This window comes from Planococcus citri, chromosome 1, assembly GCF_950023065.1.
Source record: "Planococcus citri chromosome 1, ihPlaCitr1.1, whole genome shotgun sequence".
NCBI lineage: Eukaryota > Metazoa > Arthropoda > Insecta > Hemiptera > Pseudococcidae > Planococcus > Planococcus citri.
Window position 1 is genome coordinate 82,187,968 of NC_088677.1, and position 20,222 is coordinate 82,208,189.

Consider the following 20,222-nt stretch of genomic DNA (forward strand, 5'->3'; position numbering starts at 1 on the left):
ATACGAGTTAGGTTATGTGACAAAGGCACCCAGGACTTCCGTTTAATGATGAGAAATCCAGTTTTATCGTGTTATTATTTCGAAAAAAGTTTCAACAACAAGGACTTCAACCAATAAGCAGAACGCTGCAATAATTTTGACGTGTGTTGCATTTCCGTAGCTATTCACGGAATATTGCATGAGTCAAGGATGATGATTAGGATTTTCAGGTACTTATCGACTGTGATTTCGATATCAGTTTCCGTTGGATGGCTGTTTTTTCACCGACCTGACGGTGATTCGAAATAATTTCCGTTGATAAAAACGACACTTTACCAACTGTACTAAACGTAATACACTCGTGGGATCTACTCTTTTATCTCACTTTCAGTGAAGGGATAGAATTTTCAAATTCCTCGAAAAATGAATTGTTTCGAGTCACGCCACGCGCCAGCTCCCACAGTCCAACACCCATCCCATCATGGCTTCATGGACATTCCGGCTAAAGTTGGTGGGCTGGTTGACCAAAGTCGTCACTGGTGACGTTTGAAAAAATTAACCCACCCCCCCCTTTTCGTACGTTGTTGATATTTAAAATTAGAGCCCTGCGCCGCCGCGCCGCGCCGCCGCCGCCACCGATTTTTCAAACATTTTTCAAGCCGCCGCCGCCGTTTCAAAAATTACTTCAGCCGCCGCAGCCGCCGCCGAGTAATCTGCTCGGCTGAGCCGGCTCAATTCACTCAATCAGCAAATTTCAGGAGGATTTTTCGAATATTTTGACTTTTTCAAAAACAAAAATCAAAACTTTTCGTCATTAAAAACAGCCAATCTTTTCAGCTCGGAAAAAATTGGTATTTTCATTTGAGAAGTTGAATTTGATTTTGCTTTCCAATTTTTATTTTGGGGTAATTTTAAAATTTACGAAAAATTACCCCAAAATTTCAACTTTGTAGCCGGCTGAGCCGCCGCCGAGCAAAATTTTGGCAGCCGCCAAGACCTTCGGCTGGAATCGGCTCCGCCGCCAGCCACAGTGCTGCGCGTACTGTAGCCGCCGCCGATCATTTCGCTGTCGGCGCAGGGCTCTATTTAAAATATTCGCTAAATTATAAAATCGGTATGAAAAACTCCAAAAATTCATAGAGTACAGTTTGAGAAAATATTTACTGAGAACTTATACGTATCAATAACGTGCACTGCATATGCAACATGCGTGCATAATTTAACCTAGACTTATGGTAGGTCTAGGTATATTTAGAACGATGACTATAGTAAAATAATGAATCTGTTAGGTACATTTTGAATCGAATTTTCAGGAATCAGTTATAATTACCTATTTAAAGTTATGGAAGGAAAAATTTTCGAATTTTGCTTTGTTCCTTTGATGGCATTACATATACGTTTTTATCAATTTGCCTCACAAACTTTACTACCAAATAGAAAAAATGGCAAATTACTTCGACCTTGGAAGTTGACGAAACACAAAAGAAATATTCTTTTCTCGAATTTTCACAAGATCGGTTTGTTCAAGATGGTTTTGAACTTTTGAAGTATTAATATCTACTTATCTGAAATCTGAAACATTCGTTTTGTGATTTTATATTTTTATGTTCACATTTCTTATTTAGCAAATTTAAATAATTTGAAAATTTCGTTCTCATTCCAGGATCATTGTCGGCCGATTTGAATACTTGAGCGGATATCATGGTTATCATGATCATCAAAACACAATAATATTCCGCACTCTGGTAAGTCGATGTACGATAGTTTTATTAATTTTATAACATGGTATATCGTTAAATTAATAAATTAAGTAAATTAATAAACAAGCAAAGTAAATAAATAAATAAATAAATTTTCAGTGTTGCCAGCCCAATTTTCAAAAAAGTATACTTTGAAGAGAAAAATCTATAATGTTCAGAAGAAATTAATTCCTCTGGAGAATCTTTTCGGGTTTTCAAAATGTCGAATAATCCCTTTACCCGAAGATTTCCGGAAGGGTTGGCAACACTGTATACAATTTTAACAGGTATGCTTATAACTTACACGATGCGTGGTACGCTACTTGAATAATATTTTACTCCACAATGACCTACTTGGGTCATTCCATGTCAATTGTCAACTCAACCAAAAAAAGGCGATTTTGAAAGTCATGTCTTTCCATTTCGCTCAAATTTTTTTTACAACATATACCCACCCAGTAAGTAAGAAAGCCGCAATCAGTTTGGTCCCAGCCTCCTCAGGGGGCGGGTGGGGGGGCTTCCATTATTTTCACATTGTCTCGAGGTACTCAACTTCAGCAGCCCATTCCTCCAAAACTATGATACTTTGATCAAAACTGATTTCACAGTTCGAAAGGGCATTGAATTTTGAACTTTTTAAGTATTTTGAAATTTTCAAAAGTTTCAAATTTCAAAATGGCGCTGTACGTGGGAGCTACCATTTGAAATTTTGAAAAAATTTCCATAGATGTACATTTTGATACTTTTTCGAAATATTTAGGTTTCGAGATGGCACTCATTGACGGAGGGGGAGCACTCCCACCCCCAATTTTGGGTGAAACTTTCAAAAGAAAATCTGGGGCATGTGATATATCGAATTGTATGTTTTTGGCGACGCTGAACGCGAATATGACGTCAGATTTTTCATAGGACCCCATCCACGGCCCCCAGCACCTCCTCAAAGTGGGTAAAAGTTCAAAAAAGCGTTTTGTTCATGTGACACATGGAATAGTAGCTATGTTTTTGGTGACGCTGAACACGAATATGCCGTCAGATTTGTGCTTGGACCCCATCCACGGCCCCAACAATTTTTTTGGACTTTTACCTATTTGGGGAGGTTCTGGGAGCAATGTGTGAAGTCGATTCGAAAAACTAAGGCAATATTCCTGTTCAGCGATATCGAAAACATACCATTGCATGTGTCACACGAATGTAACCATTTTTTCGGGGGGGGGGGGGGTGTCACCGTCTTTGGAGAGGTGCTGGGGGCCGTGGACGGGTCCAATCACAAATCTGACGTCATATTCGTGTTCAGCGTCACCAAAAACATACTATTCCATGTGTCACACGAACAAAACGCTTTTTTGAACTTTTACCCCCTTTGAGGAGGTGCTGGGGGCCGTGGATGGGGTCTTATCAAAAATCTAACGTCATATTCGCGTTCAGCGTCGCCGAAAACATACAATTCGATATATCACATGCCCCAGATTTTCTTTTGAAAGTTTCACCCAAAATTGGTGGTGGGGGTGCTCCCCCTCCGTCAACGAGTGCCATCTCGAAACCTAAATATTTCAAAAAAGTATCAAAATGTACATCCATGGAAATTTTTTCAAAATTTTAAATGGTAGCTCCCACTTACAGCGCCATTTTGAAATATGAACTTTCAAATTGAAAGTTCAACTTTCAACTTTTGAAAATTTCAAAATACTTAAAAAGTTCAGAATTCAATGCCCTTTCGAACTGTGAAATCAGTTTTGATCAAAGTATCATAGTTTTGGAGGAATGGCCTGCTGAAGTTGAGTACCTCGAGACAATGTGAAAATAATGGAAGCCCCCCCACCCGCCCCCTGAGGGGACTGGGACCAAACTGATTGCGGATTTCTTACTTACTGGGTGGGTAGATATTGTAAAAAAAATTTGAGCGAAATCGAAGGACATGACCCAAAAACGTTGGTTGAGTTGACATGGAATGACCCTTTAAAAATCAGATAGAGGGAGACACTGAATAGGTACTATGTATGTATGTACTATAAATAAAATAAATATTCAACAATTCAACATTTAAAAAGTATACTAACATAAATAGGTTCTTAAATAATATTTTATATCATAGGTATTTAATAAGATTGCGGTGTATTCCTTAATTTTTCAACGACTCATCTTTAATAAGCTATCTGTTTCACTTTCCTCGTGATCGGATTCTGTGGTGATGTTTGAACTCTGAGAATCAGGTTGTTCCATTACCTACAAGTGAATTTAATTTCTTAGAGATAAAATGGGATCACAAAATGGCAAAAAATTGTTATTATTCGCTTACTACGTTTTCTGCGGCTAGAATTATTGCATGTAACTCTCGAATGATTGTTGTAAAGTCTGGTCGATCTTTGGGCAGATAATTCCAGCATTTTCGCATTAGACAATACCTATTGAAGAAAATAATACGATATGTTGAAATTATTATTCAGACGATGACATTGTAAGACCATCCATTGGATTGAAATTAAGAACATTACGTACAACATTTCTGGACAGTCGTCCGGTTTGTTCATACGATACCCCGCCTTAATGTCCTTTACTAATTTTTCTGCATCATCGTATGCTAAATAGGGAACAGTGCCGAACGTCATTATCTCCCAAAGTAATACGCCGTATGACCACCTGAATAATTAATGTAGAAATTTGTACCAGGTTAGAGATAGTAAATGATTGCTGCAAATCATTTGATATATTGTATGTGTTACATTTAGACTTACACATCAGATTGAATAGTATAACGACAATGTTTCAAAGATTCTGGGGCCATCCATTTGACTGGGAATCTACCTGTAGTTTTTTGCCTGTAGTAGTATTCATGTCGAATATCTCTGGCTAATCCAAAGTCAGCTATTTTCACGACGTAATCATCGAATACCAATACATTTCGAGCAGCGAGGTCTCGGTGGATGCACTGAAATGTTGATTAATTTTCATAGGAGTATTTCTGAGGTGATCTTATAACATGTTAGGTAGATTTATTGGAGTTGAAAACTACTCATAAATATGTACTTCATAAGGAGGCATACTTTAATAGAAGCCAAGTATTCCATGCCTTTAGCTACTTGTAGAGCGAACGTGATTAGAACTGTTTCGGACAAGTCAATCGATGTTGGTTCCTGAGCTGTGGATAAGTCGCGGTTGTGGTTTCGTAGGAAATCGAGTAAATTGCCATGTGGAGAGTATTCGGTGATGATGAGTAAAGGTCCATCTTGTGTACAGCATCCGAGTAGACCCAGTACATTGTCGTGTCTGCCGATGAGTTTCATTAGTTCCATTTCTTTGACTAAATTTACCATATCTACGTCAGTGTGCTTCTCTGTGAAATAGGTTTATAGACCAGATTTATTTGTTAAAACGTTTCACGATTATTTCTTATTTAAACAAATTAGCAAAAACAATATGTACCTACTTTTCAGCATTTTAACTGCCACTGTTGTGACAATATCTTGCTGAAAGAGGCCCGAAACATTTCCCTTGACCACTCTTCCAAACTCTCCTTCCCCTAGAAATTTCCCTAGAACTAGGTTTTCTCGAGGAATTTCCCATGTCTCATCCAGCAGTAATTCATATTCGTTCTTCCGTTCGGTTTCATTTTCAGACGATGTCGAAAAAGGTTCGTATACGATATTGACGTTTGGCAATCTCTGCAATACACGAGTGCTTTTTTTTAATACCATCTCCGCAAGAATTACACATTTTATTCGGATTAATTGATGCAGAAATTTTTTCCGTCATTGGGTAATGGGTAGTGTTCGCCTCTTCTTCTACATACGCTCTATGCAACGTTGCTGTAACACGTTTGCTCCCATCGCTATGTCGTTAAATGTCGAGAGAGGAAGCCAAAATTCAAACATTGTATGCAACAAAAGTCAACCAATATACTTAATTATGAAAATCTATGTTTTTGAAGAAGCAAAATTCAATTTTTATGGTTTCTTTTTATTTGTACTTTCAAACTAAAATATGGCACTCGAGGGACTGTTTAACATTGAAATAGGTGAGTAGGGGCTTTCTCAAAAGCTTGAAAACATGGAACAAATTGGTGAGTTCATACCTAATATGTTGTGACTTTCAAGTTGAAAAAAAGAGTGTCTTGGTGACTTTTGAAAACAAAAAAGTGGTCAAGTTTTCTGTATTACGTCTGACTTTTAAAAATTTGGAAAAAAAATTGATCGATTTTCCATTATTTACTTTGGGTTTGAATGACCAATTTCTTGCATTTCGACATCATGGAGGACTCTTGGAAAATTAGTGAAAAATATTCTCTTGATTCACGAATAGATTGAAGATAGGTAGATTAACAGATTCAAAAATCATTTATAAGCCTCACGAATGTAGATGTAAGTAGGTACATATTTCAACTTTTTAATAATTTTTTCAAAACTTTTAATTCCCTCTCTCCACCCCTCCGGGCACAAAATTGCGTCGAAAAGTAAATCGACCCAGAAATTTCAATTCAGCGTCCTCAAAAATGTAGACTTCAACATATTGGTCGGTTTTTTCAAAAACTACGAATGTGAGTGCCTTCTCCCTGGGCCAAATTTAAGTTGAAAAGTGCAACGAACCAAAACGTCCTCTGAAACGGAGGTTTCGATGTATTTATTTTTGTGGATTTTCTTAAAAATTACGAGTTTGAGTGGATCTCTGGTGATCAAATTGGAGTTTAAAAGAAGAACAACCCAAAAATTTGTATTCAGCGTTCTCAGAAACATGGATTTTGATATATTATTAGTCGATTTTTGTTACGAAATTTGAGTCAGAGTTTTCGAGAACTCTGAATTCATTTTTGAACATTGCTTGACTTCAAAGTTCAAACATAATAATTGGGCCCCAAGAGGAACAAAAAATTTGAGAATTTTGAATTTAAGCACACCTTCTTTGCCATGTGAAGTTATTTTTGATTAGAGGGACAAATGGTCGATGAAATCGGAATCAGTGTCTTCAAAAACCCAAAATCTGGTTCCCATATTACAATTTTCTAAATTTTTCATTGTGGTTCATTTTTAGCGTAACCCTTCCACTTTTTCAAAAGTGGGGGAAAGTACTTGCTTGAAACTGAACATTTTAAAAGTTGATTGCAAGTTGCAACACGCCATGTCACGGGCTGATGCCAATATAAAATTTGTATGGGGCATCAAGTTTCACTTATTTGCGGTTTTTTTTTTTTTTTTTTTTTTTTAGAATTAATTTTCAACCCAATTTTGTCAGATGGGCGTTGTTAAGATAACGTTTACTAGCATTGGTATGGTCTGGTCTTCTTGGCATAGTTCTAATCATATTTTATTCTTTGGCGAGAATTTCGATAAACCCAGCAGTACAGGATCACCTTTTCTTCACCAACGTATTGGCCTGCTTGATTTTGTATAAGAGCGGGTACTGTGGCCAAAATTGCCACTACAATTTTTTGAACATCTGGGAGGAATTCAACTTTTCAATAATTTTCACGAGAGAAGTTGAATTGATACATATTGAATTTGAGTGATCACTATAATTTTGAACCTTGGCGTTATTTCAATACCTTATTACTTTTATTCCAATTTTGTTTGTTATGTAAAAATTTTTTGTTTGCGTCTGCATCTGTAAATTTGGCTTGGGAAATCAACATACTCTTTCGAAGAATATTGAGGAATGTTGTGAATTTCATAAAATAGGGACGATCACTTAAATGCATTCCAGATTAATCGGTTAAATAGGGTATTCCACGGTAAGATAGGCGAAATCGCCACTGCGAACTTGCCAAAAATTCCTGCTTTTGCCAAAATTATAAAGAAACCCTCACTTTTTGTCGAAATTGTCAAAAAAAACAGTGTTTTTGGCAATTTGTCAAAAAATACATTTTCTTCGGACGTTAACAAAAAATTCCAAAATTTTTTGTTAAAATAAACAAGAACCCCTGTTGTTTGCCAAAATTTTAAAAATTCCTATTTTTGGGCAAAATTATTAAAAAATCTTGACTTTTTGTAAAAGTAGCCAAAAAAGCACACGTTTTTTGCAAAAATGTTTGAAAAAATCTTATATCCAGAAGAATTGTCGAAAAAGTCTCATTTTTGCCAAAATTGTACAGAAGTTTCTTTTTTAAAAAAATTATTAAAAAATTCCAACTTTTGTTAAAATTGGCAAAACAGTCTCGTTTTTTGCCAAAATGGTCGAAAAATACCGTTTTTTTTGACGTTATCAAAGAAGTCGTAATATTTTTTGCAGAAATGACCAAAAAACAGTAGCCAAAATTTTGAAAATTCCTGCTTTTGCCAAAATTGAAGTCCTTGTTATGTTTTTTGCCAGAATTGTCTGCAAAGTTCTGTTTTTGCCTAAATTGTCAAAAAAGTCTCGTTTATGTCAAAATTTGTAAAGAAGTTCTTTTCTTGTCAAAATTATAAAAAACTCCTAACTTTTGTAAAAATTTCCAAAAAAAAGTTTGCTTTTTTCCAAAATGTTCAAAAAAATCCTGTTGCCAAAATTGGCAAAAATTCTTGCTTTTGCCAGGCGGTAATAGATTAATGTGGATGATGTTATGTAAGGTGTATTTGGTTTAGAAATATCTGAATGAATAGTTGAATACTTACCAGTATGTCTGATTCATTTTCGTTCAACTCGATTTCGTTCTCAATTACCACGCGTTTTACGCATTGCGACATAGATATCATTTCCATACCCATTTTATTAATTTGTTGTTGCATTTTTCGCGATTTTACTGTAGATTTTCTATAAATAACGAATACTGCGACTACGGTAAACGTTACTGCCACTATTGAGGGTATTATTAAATGGATGTTTTCTGTTAACCAATTTGTTGATGGGTTTTTTTGCAGGATTTCTTGAAATATTGTTGAATTTGAACAGTTCTGTATGTCATGCAACCAGGGATCAGTAATGTTGGAAGTATCATTTAAGCTGTAGTATTTACATTCTTCAGTTTCTGAATTCCACATACATGAGTAGTTCTTATTCAGACATGCTATGCATTCATTGCCCATATGGGCGCATTTATACACCACAATATGAGTGTTGTACGTGTTGTCAATTGGTATTGATCCGTTCCATAAAACGTGCAATTCGACTGTTATGAAAGGTTTCGATTCAGCGTATGCGAATATTACATGATCACATGTGATTCTTCCCTCTATCACACCACCTCCTGGAGTATAGCTGTATCCGCACTGCACAAATTGTATCTTCTCTTTGTTAGAATCGAATACAAATTTACATGTGAATTGAGGAATATAAGGTAACCAGATTGGGATCTTATAATGTACTTGTATTTGTTGCGTCTTTACTGTGTGGGCGGGTATGTAAATGTCTGATATAGGGTCGGTGAAAAACTGTGGGCAAAACATCACGTTTTTTGAGAATTTATTTCCATCATATAATGCTCTACTATTCAGTCCAGGGAAATGTGTACTGCTAAAATTCATACCCATTACTATATCTTCTTCTTTCCAAATTGTGATATCTGTGCATCTATATTCATTCGCATACCACAGGCATGGATAAGGAGAAGTCATACATGATAAACACGATCCGTATGTATTACAATCGTAAAATATGATGTGAATTTTTTGAAATACTGGGAAATGGTTTGTGTGGACTGATAGCTCTGCTCCTATGGAATGATTATCGATGAGTGTTGGAGGTAAATGATTAGTAGTCGGTGTTACGCAGTTGATACTATTTTTGTTGCACATGGTTGTTGTATCAATGGAGAAATTGCCAAAGTCGAATGAACATATTATTGCATGGTTGACGAACGGATGCGAAGTTATTAATTTTAAAGTTACATTTGATTCCGCTGTTCTTGAGATGTTGGTTGCTGGACTTGAAGATGCGTCTATGTATTTATCAATATCATACGAGATCCAGTTGATGTGGTTTTGTTCAACATCACACTCCGATTTTAAACAACATCTATTGCAAGGAAAACACCATCCACAATAAGGATCTTTTATCTCCAAACATGCGTGTGATGTGTTATATTCATCGCAATTATGTATTTTGAGTTTGGTTAGTTTCTTTTCAGTCATTACGTATAAAAAGTTCATTGTAGAATCAAACTGCATATCCCCTACTGAGGTTTCCGAATCAATCGTTATGTCTGCATATTTATCTGCGGTGAACAAAGCGAGCGAATCTACTCCTTTTATTGATATTTTCAGTAGCCGACCGTCTCCGGTACCAAGAAACAAGATCGTGTAATTATTAATTGAGGTAGCCACCATTGATGTGATCTGTTCTTTATCTTCTGGATCCGAAAATATCAGGTCTCCTATCAGCGGTTCATCCTTTTGAATTAGAGAATTTAATTTATTTATTTTATGCCTACATATTTGTACCGACGAAACGCGCACCTTCACGGAGCTCTTGTGTAGTAGTGTGAACATCATCGTTGTTTCCTCCATTTCATGTGAATCTGTTTTTGTACCAGAATCTGGATGTCGCTCTTGGATATATGCATATAAGATTATTCCCATAAATGTCTCATCTGAAGCTGAAGTGCAAACTATAGGAACTTTATCGCACAAATTGTTTTTATGAGTATCTGCCACAATTAGATACCCTCCTATCCGATCGTTTAGGTCATGGTTATTCATCGTGATTAAATAGCCGACGTTTTCATAACTGAAACCATAAATAATGAATCCAGCATTTGCAGTGGAACACTCTTTTTTCGTAAAATGGGATGTAGTATTTTGTGTTAGAACTGATGAAAAGTGCTCCCGTTCTAGATTTTCGATAGTTATTACTTGGATCGGCTGTACATCATTATCAACAGTGATACCAACATACAGTGTTGATAGTGGTGTTGACAAATTCTTTAGTAAATTGGGAGCTATGACGGCTACAATTGACGTGTAAGAGCTACTTTTTGCTATAGGTTCTGACCCAATTGTCCAGATTTTCGAAATATTACTCATTTCGTGAGCATGACAGATACCCGAGAAAAAAGTACCACACGAAATCAGTTGCTGATTCTGATAGTCTAATACGAGCACGTCGTTCCAATTATCCGTGTCTGTTTCTGTTTGTTTCAATTTATGTGAACAGTTGGGAGCTGTACAATCTGAAGGACTGAGTTCCGATATAGTATAATTAATTTGCAGCTCAAGATCCGTTGATAATTGATAAATACGGTTTCTTGCGCTTATATATACCCATCTTCCATTTTCATCTACTGCCAAGCGACTGAATCTTTCGACGTTTTCATCTGAAAACACTTGCCAGGTTTCGTTGACTGGATTTGCATTTGAGTTATTCGTGTTCGAGCAAAATATAAGCGCGTGTATCAATAGTATGGGTAAAAGCTTACGTACATTCATTGCGATGAAAAGTTCATGTGCTCCGGTTGATTTGTCCATTATTTTTTCCTACATAATATAGATTTCGTTTTGAAATATCTGAAAGCATAAGAAGATGTGGACTTCAGTCTTGAAAGATTACCTCTACGTTAATGGTGTGATGGTTGATGAATTACAAGAATTACTGCGTGAGAAAGAACCTTTACCGAACACTGAATTCCGACAAACTTCCGAGACAGCCAGTAGTGTTTTTGAGATTTTCTATATGAGGAGCTGAGAATCAAAACTCACATTTGCCACCATAAACGAATTTGAGAAAAACGCGAAAAACTGAGTTAGTAGTGTTGCCAGTTGAAAAAACTTATAATACCAAAATGAATCATTAGATAGCGCTACTAGAACACGATTCCCTGTGTTGACTGATTTTCACCTAGCTCCCTTCTGCTTTAATATCCAGACAAAGAATGGCAAATGTGAGTTTTGACTCCAAGATTTGCAATCAAATTTTTTTTCACTGTTTTAATTACGACGATAGGGAAAACTTTGATAACAAGCTGAATTTTGGTACACGGGGGTTTTTTGATACGCTGAACACGAATTTGGGGTGTCCAGGTGAATCCGGTGTACGCTTCCCCCTTTTTTGTGGACCTTAAGCCCCCAAATTTGTTTTTTTGCGTTTAAGTCCGAAAATATGCAATTTTATGCAAGATTTATGTTTTTTGGGTCGCAGAATACGAATTTGACAATATTTTTTTTGTAGGGGTGGGGGATGAGGGGGTTAGGGGGGCGAGAAATTCAAAATTTGACTATAATGATGTGTGATATGTCGAAATGTATGTTTTTGAGGGTGTAGATCACGAATTTGACAATATTTTTTTCGTAGGGGTCAATGGTGGGGGCTGAGGGGTGAAAATGGTTAAAAATTCAAAATTTGACTATAATGATGTGTGACATGTCGAAATGTATGTTTTCGTGGTTGTAGATCACGAATTTGACAATATTTTTTTCGTAAGGGTTGATGGTGGGGGATGAAGGGGGTGAAAAATTCAAAATTTGACCATAATGATGTGTGATATGTCGAAATGTATGTTTTTGAGGGTGTAGATCACGAATTTGACAATATTTTTTTCGTAGGGGTGAATTGTGGGGGATGAAGGGGGTGAAAACGGTGAACAATTCAAAATTTGACCTTAATGATGTGTGATATGTCAAAATGTATGTTTTTGAAGGTGTAGAAAAGGTGAAGGGTGGGGGATGGAGAATTTTCTATTGGAGAGCCGTCAAAGTCCCTGGAAGAAAAAATTTGTAACATTTAAACAAAATTCACCATGATTTTTCACTATAATTGACTGTTGTCGTCGCTGGGGCATTCGGGGGCAAAAATGGCAAATGACATCTTGAAATACACTATCTGAAGTAATAGCCCCTGGGATTTCCCGTGCATCTACGTGCAAAAATTTGTTCTATTCCTATTTATGTAGCAGAATAGGCAAAACACGGAGTTTTAACGTAAATTAAACCTCTATAATGACTTTATAACAACTAAAATCGAGTAAATTGATGAAAATTACTCACTTTCAGTTGAATTATTGATACTTGGTACATTTCGACATATTACACATCATTATAGTCAAATTTTGAATTGTTCACCGTTTTCACCCCCTTCATCCCCCACAATTCACCCCTACGAAAAAAATATTGTCAAATTCGTGATCTACACCCTCAAAAACATACATTTCGACATATCACACATCATTATGGTCAAATTTTGAATTTTTCACCCCCTTCATCCCCCACCATCAACCCTTACGAAAAAAATATTGTCAAATTCGTGATCTACAACCACGAAAACATACATTTCGACATGTCACACATCATTATAGTCAAATTTTGAATTTTTAACCATTTTCACCCCTCAGCCCCCACCATTGACCCCTACGATAAAAAATATTGTCAAATTCGTGATCTACACCCTCAAAAACATACATTTCGACATATCACACATCATTATAGTCAAATTTTGAATTTCTCGCCCCCCTAACCCCCTCATCCCCCACCCTACAAAAAAAATATTGTCAAATTCGTATTCTGCAACCCAAAAAACATAAATCTTGCATAAAATTGCATATTTTCGGACTTAAACGCAAAAAAACAAATTTGGGGGCTTAAGGTCCACAAAAAAGGGGGAAGCGTACACCGGATTCACCTGGACACCCCAAATTCGTGTTCAGCGTATCAAAAAACCCCCGTGTACCAAAATTCAGCTTGTTATCAAACTTTTCCCTATGGAATTTTGCAAACAAAACTAAGTTTTCATCAAAACTCACATTTGCCATACTCACATTTGCCAATGGCAAATGTGAGTTTTGATTCTAACCCTTGGTTTTGAAGGTGAATTTCACACCAAAATGACTTTGATCCAAAAAAACCGAATATGTCACATTATAGAGTGTAAAACGGTATATCCAAATCTGCCATAAAACGGTATTTTTTTTTTTTGGCAAATGTGAGTTTTGATTCTCAGCTCCTCAATATATTTAAGGTCTAGTTGGCAACAATTGTTCAATATTGTGTACAGAGATGGGGCGACTCATCATAATCGAAGAATTGCAATTATAATTTGCGACTTGTTTTTTTTTTCTCAAGAATTCGCAGCGAAAATTCTTTCAATTCTATTTCAAATTACGATTCATTTGATTTTTTTTTATCCGTCGAAAAACTATCATCTATTAATCGCTGATTAGTGATTTCTGTGGCCTTGGAGAAGTAGAAAAATTCTGTGACGTAGTCAGCATAATGTTAAAGCGGGAGAAACAGTGGAAGGTCACACTTTGAATGAATGCACTGAAGGGAATTTTTGAAAAAGTTGTGTAGTTTTCCTCAAAAATTTATAAAATACAGCAATATTTTTGAAAAATTTCGCATCACGCAACTGTTTTCATCATATTGTATCATTTTGTTTTAAAAATGATACCTACCTACTATTTACTCGGAAAATCATGAAATCGTGGAAAATGTATTCGAATAAGATCTTATCTGTAAATGTTTTCCCCTTGAGTGCAAGTTTCGTTGTCGAAAAAAAATCTGTTAGTTTACCAACATGCTTTGGTGTACTTTCATAATGTAGATACTTTCTACGCCGAAATATCGCTGATCACCAAATGACGTGATGAGAGGTTTGATCCTCCAAACAGATGAAAATTTGATGTAGGGGAGACCGGGGATGTTCTGGACAAAAATTTTCATTTGTCGTTTTAGGCTGCGGAAATCACCTAAACATGTAGTTAGACATTTATATGGTTAAAGTTCAACATTTTACACATCATATCTTGAAACCAACCTGAAAAATATTACTACTGAAGAGCAATTAAGGTTTGAAAATTTTGCAACTTTTTGTCCAGAACATAGAATATGTGCTATGTTATGGACATCGAGGTGCTATGTTATGGACACAGTGTAAAATTGTTTATTATTAAACCTAATCTTCACAATTTGGGCATGTAATCAAATCCATTATCTTCTTTAGTTCATCCCAGACATTATTCATGCATAAACACGTCACATTTTAGTGCCTGTATTGATAAAAAGAAATGTTCATTTGATTCAGTTGATTCCAAAATGAAGGGGTGCTATGTTCTGGACAAAAATTATTAAATATGGCTTAAATTTTGTAAAAATCATTTCTTTCTGTTTTTATTTCACAATAACAAACCATTCTATGATAAGAAGGAGAAAGAAATGATTTTTACACAATTTAAGCTATGTTTAATAGTGTTTGTCCAGAACATAGCACCCCCTCATTTTGGAATGAAGTGATGATTTCTATCAATTACAGGCACTAAACTTTTCATCTCTCGGAAGAAAATGCAAGAATAATGTTTAATTATGTCATATTCACCTGGTATTTGCTCATTCACTTCGAGAAAAAACGAAATTTTCAAATTTTAAAAAACATGTGTCCCAACAAATTTTTAAGTAAATTTTGAAAATGCGAAATGTTTTCAAAACCGCTTGTGATGACGAAATGCCGATCTGTGGAAGCTACTGTAATACTATGATGCCACACATTTCTGTAAAAAAATATTTGAAAAGCACTGGAGAAATGCTCAAACTAGACATTGTCCAGAACATAGCCCCATCCAGAACATCCCCGGTCTCCCCTACTTAAAACTGTATGTTCTATTTTTTTTGTGGCAAATTTTGGTTCGAGCTGTAATTCTGTATTTCTTTTTATAAAGCAGTCGTATCTTACAGATGATTAATTAATCGCTTCAAATTTGACACTCTTTATCGATAAATCTCTAACTCTCGTTTGTAGGAAATATCCTGGCTAGGTGGCTACATTTCTACGGTCGCATGAAATGTGGTGATCAGTTATTTAGGGCGGGAGGAGGAGAGGATGTGACGTGTAAAAGACTTTATCATCTTTTCAACTGGGAAGTAGATAAATATATATCGAACAACAGAATGTGACATAATTTCAACATTCCAGCTTCACTTGGTGAAATTTTGTGGGAATTGCAACGTTAAAAATCTGCTGGACGCTCCAGAACTGCTCAAAATGGGTTGACGATTTCGTGGGTCGAAAATAAATTAGGTGTGTACTGAAATTCATCTTTCGTGGCCAATTTCAGGAAATTTATTCCTTATCTTCGAGTAGCCACGTTTAGCCACTTTTGGTCACTTTTGGGCTTTTGCAGTATTAGAATGACCGCATTCGAGCAAAAAATTTGCAATTTTTCAAACTTCAAGGAGACCAAATTTGGGCACTTTACTTTACACTCCCGCAGCAGTGGGCCGTTTTCTGTCGTCAAATGCAAATCAACGATTGTTCTGTCCTCTAACTATTATCTACCTACGTCAAATACGTATATTACTATATAAGTAGGTATAGTCTTGAATTACTCACCTTTGGTAATCCTTCTTTTGATTAATACCTATGTGTAGTACGGTTGGACGGCGAATGAATATTGAAATGCGAATTTTTCGTCCATTCGACCTTTGAAGTAACTCACATCGAATCGCGATTTGTCGTAAAAGTAATTGAAAATAGTTCATTCAAATCGTGTGATAAATTCACGACTTTGTTACCAACATAATGAAAAACATAATACGAGCTAAAATGAGCATTTTAATCTATTTTAGTCTTATCGTGCGGATACACGCTGGCTGTGATTAGTTGGTATTTGTAATTTCCCCCGTGGAAACTGTTTTTTCGAATATTATTTGAACATTGCACGTACTTACATAATAATATAATTTAAGATAATTGTTGAAATAGCTTCCAGTATCTACTTGCGCAAAAGTTCTGACTAATTTAAATGTCGATAAGCTTTGAAACGTTATCAAATGTAGTTACACGAGTTATTATTTTCAATGTTAACACATTCGTAAAAAATGGTTGAAAATCATGATAGCTGATCGAGATGACTTTTCAATTCATACCTACCAACCTCAGTTATACAGTTACATCAATTAAATCATAGCACAATTCGAAAAAAAGAATGATTAGTGTTGCCAATCATATTAAGACTCCTCCTGGTTAAGATGGATGAATCTGCCCTTGCCTCGGATGACCGATTTTCAAAAAATTCTCCTTGCGACCTACCGAATTCGTTCAAAATTCATAATCGCTAGAAATTCGAACCCTTGCATGAAAATGTTTTTTTTTTTTTTTTGAGAGTTTTTATAGAATTTCGAGCACATTGGGTTATGATTTGCAACATTTTTGATAAAATTGCCACCCAACGTATCGCGAATTGAAATTTTGCAAAAAATTCATAGATATGTTTCGTAGAAAATTTTTTTCGAGTAAGTATTTTAAAAAAATGTTGAGCTCAAAATCAGCTCATGATTTTAAACATTTATGAAAAAGTTATCATGCAATCTGTTACTTTGATAGTGGAAGTTTTGCCAAAAAATGAAATATTCTCTTAAAAAAATTTTTTTGAGCGTTTTTGAAACATTTCAAGATCAAATCTGGTTTAATAAATTTTACTGGTGATTATGACTATTTCTGAAAACCAACAAAGTGTCAAGCTGCAATTTTTCAAAAATGCTGAAAAAATTGTGGTAGGAAAGTTTTGTTTTTTTCGTAAAATGTTATACCTACAATATTTAGATCCTGCTCAATGTGTCGTTTTCAGTCACCACTCGTTTTATTTACTGTGACATGTGTATCATTTTGATAACCTATGTTTCTTCTACAAATTCTTGGAATAATTTTCCCTAATTAAAATCAAGTGGGTACTTTAAGCAATAAAATTACTCATTCTGCAGTCAATTTAATATTTTATTTATACATAAGATAACAAGTAATAAGTATAATTAGGTAGCCTATAGGTACTTAATAATAATCTACAACTATGAATAGGTAATTAGGTATGTGTATATCATATATTCTAAGTATACATATACGATCCACCTAGGCAATCGAGAGAAAAAAAAGCGAATCTATGAATGGAAATATTTTGTTTACCCTTTGTAGGTTCTATAAGTTCCCACGATGGGGAAACAAATTGCTTTGAAGAGTGTAATAATAGGGTACCCTGCCCAATTGGCAGAATCACAAAAAAGTTGAGCTTTCAAAAGCAAATCAATTTTGAAAATGAAAATTTTGAAAAAGCTCAAATTCTCAATTTCCAACAAAAAAATAAATTGGAAATTTTTTCTAAAATAATTCAACAACATCGAGTACCTAAAAAATATTAGTCTGTGGGAATAAGTGACCAAAATTTTCACAACTTTACAACGTTTTCCCCCAGATCTTCCCTCCCCTTCCTGCATTTTTCACGCTAATCAGCCATATGTGGCTCGAACAAATTTTAGAAAGGGGAGTCTGAGGCAAAAAATGTTGAATAATTTGTTCAAAAACAATGCTTTAACCCTTAAAGGCCTGGATCAAACTGTAACTGATTCAAAAAAATGCTTTCAATTTATTGAATAGGACTGACATGAATATCACTTTAATGTGTTGTATGCCCCCCTCCCCCTCAAGTGAAATTTCTGTATGATGATGCAGCTTCCTCAACTACAAGATTGGGCACAACATAAAGTAATCATGATTAGTTACAATAATTATGAACTATAAAATACAAGAATGCTTGAGCTTTTTCAGAACTTTGAGCTGCCAGCTACTCTCACCTCTAAAGCACATCTGTATAAATTTCACACATCATTTGTAATTCATTTGGATAGTGAAATTTCTGTATGATGATGCAGCTTCTTCTTCCACAGGATTGGGCACAACATTCTCATACAGAAATTTTAATCCATCTCAATATGGTTTCAGAAAACATATGAGCACTATGGATGCCATTTATAATGTGATTCATCAGGTATTGCATTCAATCAATAATCATGAGCAGATAATGGCCCTGTCTAAAGCTTTTGAGCGTGTAGCTCCTGATATCTTAATTGGAAAATTTGAGAGATATGGCATTAGGGGAGTAGCACTCTCATGGATTGAATCTTTCTTGGCTAATAGGTTACAAATAGTTAAAAAGTTGAAATTAATGATAATAATGGAGTTGTTTTTTCAGATGAGTTGGAAACAAAACAGAGTGTTCCCCAAGGAACAATATTAGGTCCATTCTTTTTCATAGCATACATAAATGATCTACCCAATTGTATCTCATATCCTTTAACGTTATTTGCACATGATTCCACTGTTCTCCTAAAAGTAGATAAAAATAACCAAATTGCTATCCTTAAAGAGGTACTAACTGATCTCACCTCATGGTTTGAAATGAATAAAATGGCCCTGAACCTAAAGAAAACTGTTGTAGTCCCCTTCACCTCTGGCATACAGCATACTTTGGAGAATTCTAGAAATTCCGCTTTACCAGAATTCAAGGAAACTGCAAAATTTTTGGGGATTACTGTAGAAACTAATTTGAAGTGGACTAACCATGTAAATAAGCTTTCAAACAAACTATCATCTTATAACTACCTTCTCTATCAATTAAAGAAAACAGCATCCATTCCTACATTAAAAGTAGCTTACTATGGATTGTTTTACTCCAATATGTCATATAGGGCATTTACAAAATTGCTGCATACCTCTCTGCCGTTGCGTTGGGTGTGCAAACAAACACGAAGCTGTACTAATGCATATACAATTTCATATAGAAATACAATTGTTTCGATTATTCGCGAGTTCGGGTGAACTATTATATGGTCTCAAATTAAAGACGATGAAATTCCCTATCGATTGATGTTAAATTTTTATCATTTTGCGTAAAATTAAGAATTTAATGAATACTTCTATTTACCGATTTTTTTTGCTAGGTATATATGTCAACTTTAAACTAAAAATACTTGAAATTTTCAGTGGACGCATATGTGTTTTATTAATTCAAAATGTTCGTAATTTTATCCTCTTTAAGATGGAGTTTTACCGAAAGTTCTACCTTTCACCGTTCAAAAGTTTTTGAAGTTTTAAGTTACGAAAACAAGCTACAAGCAGTACGTTTTGAACTTTGAACTAAAATTACTCAAAATCTTCAGTGGACACGTGGCTATTTTAATACAACAAAATGTTCGTCATTTTATCCTCTTTAAGATGGGTGTTTACCGAAAGTTCCAACTTTCACCGTTCAAAAGTTCTTGAAGATCAAAGTTGTGGAAAGTAGTTTCAGATCAACACTCAAAGTAACTGATAACAGTGATAGCACAATTATGACTACTTTCCGCAACTTTGATCTTCAAGAACTTTTGAACGGTGAAAGTTGGAACTTTCGGTAAACACCAATCTTAAAGAGGATAAAATTACGAACATTTTGAATTAATAAAACACATATGTGTCCACTGAAAATTTCAAGTATTTTTAGTTTAAAGTTGACATATATACCTAGCAAGAAAAATTGGTAAATAGAAGTATTCATTAAATCCTTAATTTTACGCAAAATGATAAAAATTTAACATCAATCGATAGGGAATTTCATCGTCTTTAATTTGAGACCATATTATAATAGTTCACCCGAACTCGCGAATAATCGAAACAATTGTATTTCTATATGAAATTGTATATGCATTAGTACAGCTTCGTGTTTGTTTGCACACCCAACGCAACGGGGCAGTGTGATACCACCCGCCACAACCGGTTTTGTAAATGCCCTATGTCATATGGACTTTGCATTCTGGGGAGGAAACAAAACTCTTCTAGATAGGATATTTGTGACGCGACCAGCGATACCAT

At 35.2% G+C, this 20,222-nt stretch overlaps 1 protein-coding gene across 1 annotated transcript; it reads right to left on the minus strand.

Moving 5' to 3' along the window:
• Positions 1-3,577: 3,577 nt before the first annotated feature.
• Positions 3,578-16,101, minus strand: LOC135837822 (plexin-A4-like). Its single transcript, XM_065353217.1, has 8 exons — positions 15,933-16,101; positions 8,297-11,122; positions 5,143-5,377; positions 4,760-5,049; positions 4,451-4,644; positions 4,215-4,355; positions 4,015-4,120; positions 3,578-3,941 (listed from the first exon to the last, which is right to left on the minus strand). The coding sequence occupies exons 2-8, from the start codon at positions 11,081-11,083 to the stop codon at positions 3,846-3,848; spliced, it is 3,849 nt and encodes a 1,282-aa protein (XP_065209289.1). The 5' UTR covers positions 11,084-11,122; positions 15,933-16,101; the 3' UTR covers positions 3,578-3,845.
• Between the last annotated feature and the right edge of the window lie 4,121 nt (positions 16,102-20,222).